Below are 12,500 nucleotides of genomic sequence, written 5' to 3' on the forward strand. Positions count from 1 at the left end.
TGGAGTCACGCCGTGAGCATACCTATGGGCAATCAAACAATAAAAAGGGATTATAAAATAAATCCCGACCGGTTGTTCGTAGCGATGTCAACCGACCGCATTCCTTTAGCGCTGAAGGGAAAAATAGTCGTGTCGTTTTCAAACGGTGTGACCCGTGTGAGCTAATCGCACCCTGCCCTTGGTACTTTAGGGGGGGGGTGAGCATACATTTATATCGTGTTACGTAATGAGCTAAACTAGAGTTACCTGACCTGGTGAGAACAAGGGAAGCAGGCTAGATGGGGAGAAGTAGGAGATGTATAGTCAGCGTGTAGAACTGCAGGTTTTTCTCATCCAAAGCCCCCCTCCCAGGATATATTGTTTTTTGATCCCCTTGTCTTGACATCAGTGCTCCCTTTCCGTGAGGAGGATATAATCAGGAACACAAGAGGAGAAGGAATTTCCTAAATGATCTAGAGAGAGGGAGAGCGACCCAGGCACAGAATGAGAGATAGTATGGAAAAAAGAAAAGGGATTTAAGCAAGGTGACATGCTAACTGCAAACAGAGGCCGGCATCTGTCAGCTATGGATCTGTGTAAATGACCGAGTGTGTGTGCGTTTGTGTGTGTTGGGGGAATAATGAGTCCCAGAAGAGCTGTGTCAGAGCTCATCTGTGTCGTCTAATCTTCTCTGTTTTTTCCGAGTCTTATTTTCCGTTATTGGCCCCCAGATGAACTCCGTGGACGAGAGTGCGGAAGAGACGACTCTGATCAACAGATTCACATTACTTTATTTATCAATTGAAATTGCACTGCAAACAATTGACATAACCCTTCTCACCCGGCACTGGTCTAACCTTTTCTCACAAAGGAAATTGGCCAATGTTCCTCTTACCAAATACGTGCCATGAGCCCCATGACCTTGTGTGAATCTCACCCTACTTCTGAACTTGCCACTAAATCTATAGGTAGTAAACTACTTTTCTGAGTAGGGGGGGGGTACACCCTGTTGCTACCTGACCTTTATTAATATAACAGCATTTGTGTGTGCGCGTGTTTGCGTTTGTGTCTGTGTACACATGTGTGGTTATGTGTGTATGTGTCTGTGTGTGTGTATGTGTGTGAGAGTTTGAGTGTGTTTGTGTGCGTGTGTGTGTGTTTGTGTGTGAACATTGTGTGTGTGTGTGAACGTGTGTGAATGTGTGTGTTTGTGTGTGTGCCAGCGTGTGTGTGTGTGACTTTGCTAATGGTTGATGAGAGAAACAGCAGGGGGCTGGGGGTGCTTACAGTGGAAAATATTTTTGAGGGGATCAATGTGGAAAGTTTGAAGCTGCTGACAGTTCATTTGCTTTCTTTTTGCGCTAAAGGAGAGTTGGTGTGATGACAACATTACACACTTTCCATCTTGTGCCTGTTTTTGTAAATATAGGGCCCGGCTGAACCTGATTACAAGCCCTATCTGTCCACTGATTGTGTACTCTGTAAAGAGAAACAAAACATTCAATTTGCTTCAAGCAAGGGTGTCCAACTTCTGATCTGCTTGTTTGGGTCAGGGGCCAACACTTCCCTTGTTTCACATCTTCCTCTGGTCTAACCTCTTCCACAGACCTACAGCCAAGGTCATTGTGTAGGATAAGGAAACTCTCTTGAAATGACTCCAATCTGTTTTCCAACGGTGTTGTTTTGGGAACGCCAGTGTTCAGTAGCCGAATCGCTCTCATTTCATGTGGAATAACTTAGGAATCAGCAAGTCATCTTTCACATGGGGACGACTGGAACAAAACATACATGACACTCGGTTGACCCGTTGCTGCGTAAAGAAAGCTTAAAAAACAAAACACAAAACCAACAATACTTGGACATGTACAATAGCCTGAAAGGAAACAATGTCAACTTCCCTCCTGAGAAAATCAAAAAGCAAAACAAAACAAACAACCCTCATTACGCGAGGATGAGGAGGGCAGGATGTTAAGAGAGGAGGTGAGTTATGGACATTTCTCACATTCCACAGCTAGCTTCGCTTAGCTAGCAGCACTGGTAGAACTAGCGCTGTGTCCGGAACCAGCACTGGCGTTTTAAGGCTATAGGACCACCCCCACCCCACCCCTCTCGTTTCACTGGCCAAACATACTGGCCCGCTGCCAAGCCAAGAGAAAAGAACACGAATAAAAGCATGTATCCAGCCAAGGGCTATTGTCCGGTCTGACTAGTACCCAAACAGACAACAACCAGTGTTGTTGGAGAGGAGGAGGGGGGGGGGGGGGGGGGGGGGGGGCAACAGTGCTGTTTGTTCCTCTCCAAGGGACATCGGCATTTCCTGTATAGAGAGACGCTGTGGAATATTTTTGCCAGACAGTGCCCCCAGAAGAGCCCAGTTTACTGTTTATACATTTTCACGCTCACTGAAGATAATAACTGGTTTAGCTTGTTTCTTGCTTTTTCTTGACTGGATGACCTCATTTGCATAAGGTGCATTTTCTATATGTGTGCCTAACCCCGTTATTAACCCCTCTTAGGCCACCGGATAGGGCCTGGGGCCCGTCCAATGTACATTGTTTGAGGAGCCTGGTCCCTGGGGCCTCTGGAGCGTGTCCTTGGACCATGGGTCCTCTCCTGGGACCATCCCATTCTAAGTAAATACATAAATAAACCTCTATTTATGAAGAACCTTCACGTCCAAGGGCCCCCTGGAGTCGTTCAGGAACCCGGGCCCCAAGGGCCTCTGGGACCTCTTCTTGGAATGACGACCCCCTAGGTAATTTTGGCTTCTGGGGGCCTTAACGTTAACCCTAAAATCAAACCCTAACCCTCAAACCAAAAATGTAAAACCCTAACCTTAACAGAATACCAAACCCCAAAAAACTAACACCAAGAGAAACCCTAACACCTAACCTTATTTGAAAACCCTAACCTCAACCAAAGACCCAACACCTAAAAACCTAACCAAGAGAAACCCTAACACCTAACCTTAAGTGAAAACCCTAACTTTAACCAAAGACCCAATGCCTAAAAACCTAACCAAGAGAAACCAACACCTAACCTTAAGTGAAAACCCTAACCTTAACCAAAGGCCAAACCCTAAAACCCATCTCTAAGAGAAACTTTAACCCTTAACCAACAGTAAGCGGAAACCCTTACCCTACCATAATACTACCACCAACCCTAGTTCTAACCGTAATCCCAGATACCCTGTAGATCATACTTGCCAAAAAAAAGGCAATTTCACTAATTTCCTCATCAAATTAGTTTCCATTTTGAAATCTAGGTTCTGCATGGCACGCTCACAGGGAACAAACACAAAATCCAGGCTTGAGGTTCTGATACAAAATGTACATTTATTTATTTCGATGCATCTTGTAATACATGCTTTTGCATTTATTCATTTTCTTATTTGTGCAAACCTGCTTGACACTCAGGGAAAGAAAAAGACACCGGGAATGGGATTCATGGATAACATGGTGTTACAAAACAAAAATATTAAATGTTTTTACATTCATACCATAAAATAAAAAAAGACAGCAAAGAATATTCTACAGAATAATTAAACAAAATATACAGTTCAGTACTTTTACTTTCAGGAAACACTCCAAACCCTTCAGTGGACATTCACATCACAAAATAATATTAATATCTTTTCACCCCTTTACTTTATAGTGGCGTTTACAAAATGGACACCTCTTAATTATTTTAACAAATTTGTGCAACTTGTGCAAGAGCAAACACAAAAAAAAACAACATACAAACCAACAAATATACAACAATGTGTATCCTTTAAAGCGGCACCGTTAAGAAAAAATCTTGTGTCACCAAATTACCTAAAGTGGTTAACGTGAGTTCAGTGGGTGTTCAAATTTAACTGCTTTTAACCTTTGGTGTCTCTTTACAGAAGTGCTCTTAATAGTCCATAGCAAAGATCTTTGCCAAACGTGGATGTTGAATTTCCAAAACAGGAAATAAAACGGAATAATTTTTGAACAAAAAAAACACACAAAGATAAATAAAACACATAAAACGACAGGGGACAGTGGTTGTCTGCTTAGGCTCTCTCTCTCTCTCTCTCTCTCTCTCCCAGTTCATTCTTTGGCTGCGTCTCACAGACGTCTGTTCGGCACCCTGGGTTACCTTCATCATTACCGCATCAGAAAGGCATTGTGGGGGGGAGTGAGGCTTGCCCGGGATTCGACCCCGTCACTGAAAAAGCAAAGTCATTTTGGGGCGAAAGCACTTGTTGAGCAAAGACACAGAAACAACCCCCAAAGAAACAATCTTTCCTATGAAAGCATTCTTTTGTTTTTTTGTTTCGATTTTTCAGACGACGCCAGGAACCAGAAAGCTTAGGGTTTGGGGGCTACCAACCAAAACAGTTATCCTGTTATAGTCCAGGTCTGTGGTCTCTTTCCCACCCTCGCTCTCTCCCAGTGTGGGCAAACAGTCCACAGTATAACACTCCCTCCAACCCCCCCCTCCAGTCCTCCACAAAGTCTTCTCCGTCTCTTCATCGTCAACAATGCCTTAATTTGATTCATCCCCGTTAATTTGCATCCATCACAGACACAGAAGCATGCATCGACGGCCTTGACAACACGCGCTTACACAAAACACACGCGCGCGCACGCTCAGTCACAGCAGTAGCAGCAGCAGCAGCATAAAAAAGGCACAGGCCAGCCATTCCAACGCCATCAGGACCATCCAAGACCACAACACGCCTCAAAACATCCACAACGCTCCACCAAGAGAGTCCATCCATCTCCATCCTCCTCAGCAGATGAGCTCATGCTGGAGGTCCGGCCGCGTGGAGAAGGGTGTGTCGCAGGAGGAGAAGGAGAAGGCGTTGCGCCCCGCCTTGAGGTCACCCTGGCCGGGGCAGCAGGGGAGGAAGGAGCCGAGGCCCTCGGGGGACCCGGGACACGCGGGGCTCTCGGGTTCCGACTCGGACTGGCTGGTCTCGGGCTCGTCCAGGAAGTCGTGCCTGCTGCCGCTGTTGGTGCTGGTGGTGGTGGTGCTGCCGCTGGTGGTGGTGGTGGTGCTGGCATGGCGGTGGAGGACGTGGGAGTGGGGAGCGGGGCTGTGCGGCGAGGGCAGCAGCAGCACCCAGGGGTGGTTGAGGCATTCCTCGGCGGTGGCCCGCTTCCTGAACACATAAAAACACACAAACATACACAGTGAGTGCGAGCGGAAATTCCTCGATTGCGGTTTACACAAGCGACGGCCGTCCCCAACGGCCGTCCTAATCCTGCTCCTCTCGGACACACAGACGGGTGACCCACGGTTAAAACAACACTACAGCCCCTAAATGAGTTTTTGTCCGATAATTACTCACAAAGACAGGAATTTTTCAATACATTGTGGTCACAAATTGAGGCCGCCTGTGCTGGGATCGTGTGTTATCAGATCGTGTTAGGGGTTAAGAAAATACAGGGGGGGGGGGAGACCTCTTTTGTTCTCTGCCTCTCTTGGTGCAAGAACACAGCTGTCATCGCCAATAATATTCTGCGGTGGCTAGGCGTCCAAAAACTGTTTTGTTAGAAAATATTGAGTATTAAGAGTGTTCTTGTTTTCCTTTCTTTAACGCTTCGGTTTTTTATGCAGCTTGAAAAAGGGGTTGAGGTTAGCAACTGCTTCAGAAAGAGATATTCATATATTCAGAAGTTATTGTAAACAGTACCTTTGGCCAAAATGTTTAGGGGAAAACGCATTGCATCCAATCTACAACCAAAGAGTAGTAATTTGGTTACATTTACATCCCACCACCAATTGTTTTTATAAATAAGGAACTAGACATTTTCTTGTCAGTGACGCAAGCGATCCATTTTTACATCAACCACAGCGATGATGACAGGTTGGCTGCTGTGGCAATGCTACCTTGACTCATATCCTCTCTACGTGTGAATCAGCTCTGAGTGACGCCTGTCAAACCATAAATCGGACCCAAGAGATACACATCAGCCTTCCGGTAAAAGACCAAAAACAAAAAAGAAATGCCCCAAAAAGCCCTGAGTCATCCGGAAGGTTTCTCACCGTGGGTTCTTCACCAGCAGGGACTGGATGAAGTCAACGGCGGGCGCGGAGACGCCGTCGAACACGTCCTGGGAGTAGTCCACGCTGACCTGGGAGATGTTGAGGAAGGTCTCCTGCTTGTTGTCGCCCACGAATGGGGACTCGCCCGTCAGCATGACGTACGTCAGCACGCCGATGCTCCTGGGACACACAGAGGGAAGAGGAGGAAAACTATTAATGAAATAATTCCAAATGTGAGCGCCCCAGTGGCTCACCGGGTAGAGTGCGTACCATTAAGGCCCAGTCCTTATCGCAGGGACCCGGCTCTGATTCTTGCCCGTGGTCCTTCTGTATGTCCCATACCTACTATCTCCCATACCTTCCTGTGTATCCCACTCTTTCATAATAATGTTAAAAATCGCCCTCATGTTCTCTCTTATCTTTGTTTTAAAATAATCATCATCTACTTCTACTCAAGCTTAATGAGAACATTTTGAGAACGGACACATGGAGTCGTGTCACACCCAAACATGGTCAACAGGAAACGTGTGAGGAAAACTGACCAAGTAGTTGTGAATATGTGCCGTGTCACACACATGTGTGGGTGTGTCTGTCTCTCTGTGTGCTTCTCTCTGTCTGAGATTATGTGATTCACTGGTAATACCTCACAATAAGGAAACATTTAGTAACCATTAGTTACCATTAGTTAATGGAGTACTAAGCATTATCGTAAAGCATTAGAATAGGGGTTGGGGTTAAGGTTAGGGGTCAGGGCAAACCTAACCCTATAATGTATATATAAATGCATTAGTAAATGATTCCCAGACCGTTACTTATCTGTTAATTAACTGTTAGTTAATTGTTAGTTATTGCTTGTTAATGCAATAACCAATCTTAATAAATGGTTAACTAATGTACCCATATGGTAAAGTGTGACGGAATCAATTGTAAACTCACCACATGTCTGTCGCAGTGCTGATTGGCTCATAGTTGAGGATCTCGGGAGCTACAGCAAAAATCAAACACACGATAGTTAATAACAAGCACACAACATAACACAATGAAATACCAACGGAACTCATCGGCTGAGCTTTGAGCACCGACGAAACGGTTTTGTCCCCTTAACTCACCGACATATTCGGGGGTTCCCAGAATCTCCCGGATCTCCGACACGTTGTCCACGCACCGGGACAACCCGAAGTCCACGATGCGGATGTCTCCCAGGGGCTGCGCGCTGGTCAGCAGGATGTTCTGAGGCTGGGGGGAAGGATGACACGAAAACAACAAAGTGTTAATTTAGCACCGCAACAGCAGCCTCTGGGAAGCTATCTTTACTACGGAAAAAGGTTCTGAGAGGATTCGAGTCTGGTTACATCAACCCACTTCAGCAGCTGTTCATTTGAGCCCTAGATCATCCTCTAAGCCAATCAGAGAAGGGAAAACATGTGACGTGACGGCTCGTTAGCCAATTACAGGTCAGAAAATTGATCAGTGAGCAACAAAGTTAGGTGTGCCTCACTTTCAGTCAATCAACGTCAGGAATTAAATCCATTACATATTTTGTTTGGAAAGTTTGGTTGGGTTCCAGTCTGAATATGAACAATTTGGTCCTTACTTTGAGATCCAGGTGGACCACGTTGCTCTGGTGAAGACAGGCCACGCCCGTCAGGATCTGCCTGGCGAGTCGGACCACATCCTTCTCCGTGAAGGCCTCGTCGTTGTCGGCCACGCACTGGTGGAAGATCTCCCCTCCGGCCGCACTGTGAGGAGGAGGAAATGGTTGAGAAAAGTGGAATGACCCTTTCGCTGATAACACTTTTTTTTACTCAAAAGGAGTGATGATAGATTGTTCCACGGGTTGTGCAGAAACAATCCCTTCCTCTCTACACCCAAAAACAAAACAAAAAAAAGGTACAAAAAAATCATTATCGGTCGTGTGACTGACATTATCGATAAGCTGTCCTGTTAGTACAGTCAAAGAGCAGTAGCACAATGTCAAAGTCCTTTCCACTCTGGACATGAAAATAAAGAGAATGACATAACAGCCTTCCTGTCTGTTTGCGTGTACTTTGGCGCCGGGCACCGGGAGTCTCCACACGACTGCACAATCAGCATGTGACTCCCTGCAGAGAGGCTCATACTGGTACTTTAACATGTTCTGATCCCGGGGTTTATGACTGAAAGATATAGGTTTGACTTCAACAGCTTGATAAGTCTCTCTCTCTCTCCCCCTCTATCTCTCTCTCTCTGTCTCTCTAAACCAGGTCCATTCCAAATCTGATAACCAGAACAGCCTGGTGGGAAACAACGGCAGACTGATTACTGGACTTCTGGGCTTGGAGAGGATAACCAAAAGGATGGAAGAAAACAAATGATAAAAACACATGAAATAGAGGAAGGGAACATGTGCACTGGTCATGTGAACAATACACACAACCAGTAGCCAGTAAAAAACGTTCAATATTGGGGCAAAATGGCCTCCAGGAAGAATGAGATTTTATACATTCTGAACATTCCTCTGATCCCCGTGTTTTTGGACTGCGGCTAAGCGATGGCTCTGAGCATACAAACGGCTGGTTCCTGCCAAATGACTTCTCTTGGACATGTGATAAAAAGAGTAAAACAATTGTGACATACACACATGCTTTTTATTGTCGGGGGGGGGGGGGAATTGTCCTGCGGATTGCCCTGGGCAGGACTGTTACATAACTCTCATGGCCAAATCCAACCCCTCAATCCTCGCCATGCTCAGCTGTGAAAACACAAAGCTCTTTCTTTTTTTAACCTTGATGGGATATTCGTCACCGGTGTGCAAGTCTACCATTTACGTCAAAATGCAACCTGACCCGCAGTTCACCCCATTCTAGAACAGGATCGTCTAACGGTTAGGGTGCAGTCTGCAGTCAAACCCTTACGCCTCCATGAGCCAGAGACCTTCCCATTACCAGATAGCAAACGGTAATAAATAGCATTTCATCCCGCCCATTGCTCCCATGAGACGGTGGGCCCCTGTGTTCTGGTTCTGATTTGCGAGGGGGGGGGGGGGGGGGTTAGCGAGAGGAGAGGATATGAAAGACATGTGGATGGGCGTTTGAAGTGGATCCTTGATACGACTTTTGCCAGAGCCGCCATTCTCAAGGTGTTACGGTGCAGTGCCTCTCGTTTAAGTCAGGTGCATTGTGTCAGGAACCCGGTAGAGGTTAACGTGGAGCGTCGAGGGTAAAGGGGCCCGCTTTGAACTGTTGTGAAGGTGGGGGAACATCAGGTGTTTTTGGTGAAACACGTTCGGATGAATCCTCGCTCGTTACGAAAGGGCCCCCCGTGGGAGGAGGCGACCTGATAAGAGACATTGCGTTCTCGTTTGAAAAGATCAAACGCATTCTGACTAAAACCTAAGAAAAAAGAAGAAAGAATGAAAATGCTGTCGCTTTCAACCTTTTTTGCTGGCCCATTCATAACACACCACTTGTAAAGTACATGGAGCCTGAGGACTGCTTTCAAAATTATTTAACTGCCACTTACAAAAATTATTTAGAGAGCATTTTTCATCAGGTGATGGTGGATCAGTAGAGCGGTACACCACTCTGGGTCCAATTCCTCAAAACAACAACATTGGCTGACGGAGCTGAATGTCTGGCTGGCTGCCCAAACCGGGCTCTCGTTGACGTCAGCTCAACAGCGCTGCGTCAGCTGCCCTCTCACTGGACTTAACCCGTCCGCTGGCAGCGCCGGAGGCCTCCGATGACAAAGCATCGCCGGACTTGGCTACAGGGAGGCTATTACTGTCCTGGGTTTCTGGGACATTCCAAAGCACAGGTAAACCCATGTGTTCACCCAACGGAGCATGATCTAAATTTCCCAGTGTAGCGAGTGCAGGATGCAGTGCAATCAAAACGCACGTACGGTACTGCATTTACCAGAACTTAACTGCTGATCTGATTAAGCATTGTCATAAAGCGTTCCTCACCAGACTAATAGATTAGTGAGGCTCCGTCGAGTTGGAGCCAAACTGTTTAGGGTTGGGTTGTATGATTAGATTAAGCCATGATTTAGGCCCATTTAATAAAACAAAGGCTAAAGGAGCACCTGCTTGACTGAAAGGAGCATCCACGGACCGAGTGGCTGTATATCGCAGTGGAGAGGCGTGCGCTGATGAGTCTGAGGATTTCCTTTATCATCCGCAGAATAATAGAGGAGCTGGAGGTCACACAAGTGCATGTTGTTTCAAAACAGCGGCGGTGCACGCCTGCTATTGTGTGGAGACAAGCGCACCCGCATGGCACTTCCACAGCCATCGTCTAGACACAAAAAGGGACACTTGTTGTGATCACCTGCAAAGGCTAGTGACGCAACATTTTTGTGTTGTTTCTTAATTATGTACTGGAATATATTGGAAAAAGAATTACTCAAGCGCACATTTGAGGCCATCGTCATATAGAGTTTAAGATGAGGATGTCTAAGAGACAGTGAGAGGAAGGGGTTAACAGAAAAAAGCTCCACTTCACTCTACGGTGAAAAAGTGTGGTCCAACGTTGTAGAAATGACGCAGGCTGACTGGTCATTACAAAAGTGTTCTCTGGAACGTAGTCATTAAGCTTGGGGGTGGCTGTGGCGTTGATGCAGACGGGAGATATAAAGCCACGCGATGAATAGACTTTAAATGGCTCGCTTTGAGTCTTTGAGTCGCTTCGAGTCTCTGCGGTAGGGCCAAGGATGTGGTCGCGGGCTCGCGCTTTTAAAAAAGGCAGTGTGTTGATGCGCTACTTATGAGGCTGCTTGACTGTTAAACCCGCATGAGATGGAAAAAAGCGGGTACGAAAATGTCACGGCCGGGCCATTTTGCATTCACTGGCAAAAAGGTCTGCAAAGTGTGCACTGGTCTGCATGGTCAAACAGGAACTACCTCTTTTTAGAAATGTCTATGTCTGAAATGCACCATGTGCTGTAGAATTTCAGTGTTATCTATATATCTGTTTTCTTGGAGTATAATTTCCCCTTGTCAAGCACTAAGTGATATTGCACTGTTTTGCACTGGCTGAAACGACTTCCTACTTCTACCCCCAGGGAGGTAGGGGCAGGGGGGCAGGGGGTGAGTGCAGAGGAGAGCAAGATTTCTTAACTAAACAAGCAAGAAAACTTCCCCTCCCTCCCGAAGTTTTAAGTGCTGCATCTCACGCACCTGTGATTGACAGGCAAGATAGATTCTCCAACCAATCAGGGAAGAGCACTGCAGCGTTCATTCCTCTTTCACACTTCAGTCAGGGGTCAGAGGTCAAAACCCCTTCACAAAAGTAAAAAAAAAGAAAAAAGGACAGCAGCCTTCCTTTATTCTTCAGCAGTAGCATTCCATGTCTGGGATGGGGAACAGCTGAACAGGGGATGGGAAGGGGAGCGGGTGGGTGGTTGTTTGTCGGGGGAGTTTCCTGCCACTGCGGTGGGCTATTCAGAAGGGTCAGCAGAGGACATGGCCCCTGAGCAGACAAGGCCCCCATCCTGTCATTCACTATGAAAGGTAATTAGGGTCATAAAGATGCAACGTGTTCTTAAGCAAACGGCGACTTTGAGAACTACATTGGAGCTGCAGGGAGGCGACTAGTGGAGTGCAACTGGGATCATGGCTGATGCGGATGACAATGGTTTCGTTACTTTTTGCCAGAGAAATACAAGAGTGAAAAAGGTAACTGTTTTACCTTCTTGGAACGGGGGAAAATCTACCCAAATACGTAAACTAAACTGAAAAGGAAACTGCGCAAGAAGCCGAAACCAAACGAACAGGGACACTTCCTGTATGGAGACATTTAAATGGGCTTCCTGACAACCATCTATCTCGACACGATTCAGGGTAGAAACAAAACTAAACAAAGAAAAAGAAATAAAAAAAAACGGCAGCAATCTGATCTCCTTTAAAGGCGACGTATCGCACTAGAACACTGTGGAGGCATGCAATTCAGAGAAGCAGCTGTTGGCTCGGTTAGCCGAAGCACCACACAGACAGGAAGCTGAGGTGTCGGTGGAGCTGCAGCACATCACACCCAGAGCGAAGGTTTCTGCTGAAAACAAACCCAAAATGAAATAAGGGCTGACATTTGCGTCACTCAACGTCCTGTCTACACCCGACAGGGGTTTTTTCAATCAAGCACGCTACACGATGATTTGATAAAAAAAAAAAACTCCCTACCCTATGTTAAACACAGGGCTGGGGAGGGTCGACACACACGCTGGAAGATTTTTTTTATGCAAAACAGCGAAAAAACATTTCAGCAGTCATTGCGTGCATATTCATCGGGTTGGATCTAAATGGATATTCCTTTCCTGATGAAAAATAATGACCTCACTGCGGTTTAGAGCGTTTTCCACCACCTGTCCTGAGCTATAGTCAAGAACAACATAAGTCTTGGTTTAAGAAAAGCCTGTTAGATTATCATTCCTGACATTCCCTCCTACCAGCGACGGCAGTGGCAGCGTACCAGCCTCGTGTTTTTCGGTGTGTGCCGATATAGTGAAGGTAATCACACAGGATTGAG

General features: G+C 46.3%; 1 protein-coding gene across 1 annotated transcript in view; it reads right to left on the minus strand.

The window, feature by feature from the left end:
- Window positions 1-3,294: 3,294 nt before the first annotated feature.
- Window positions 3,295-12,500, minus strand: part of stk17al (serine/threonine kinase 17a like) — a 13,980-nt gene continuing 4,774 nt past the window's right edge. The window contains exons 3-7 of the mRNA XM_079746410.1: window positions 7,592-7,736; window positions 7,107-7,233; window positions 6,934-6,982; window positions 5,998-6,177; window positions 3,295-5,110 (exon numbers count right to left, since the gene is read on the minus strand). Coding sequence (XP_079602536.1) covers window positions 4,738-5,110; window positions 5,998-6,177; window positions 6,934-6,982; window positions 7,107-7,233; window positions 7,592-7,736 — 874 coding nt within the window. The 3' untranslated portion in view covers window positions 3,295-4,737. The remainder of the gene's footprint in view (window positions 5,111-5,997; window positions 6,178-6,933; window positions 6,983-7,106; window positions 7,234-7,591; window positions 7,737-12,500) is intronic.

This window comes from Pollachius pollachius (assembly GCF_949987615.1).
Source record: "Pollachius pollachius genome assembly, chromosome: 11".
In the NCBI taxonomy this organism is placed as follows: domain Eukaryota; kingdom Metazoa; phylum Chordata; class Actinopteri; order Gadiformes; family Gadidae; genus Pollachius; species Pollachius pollachius.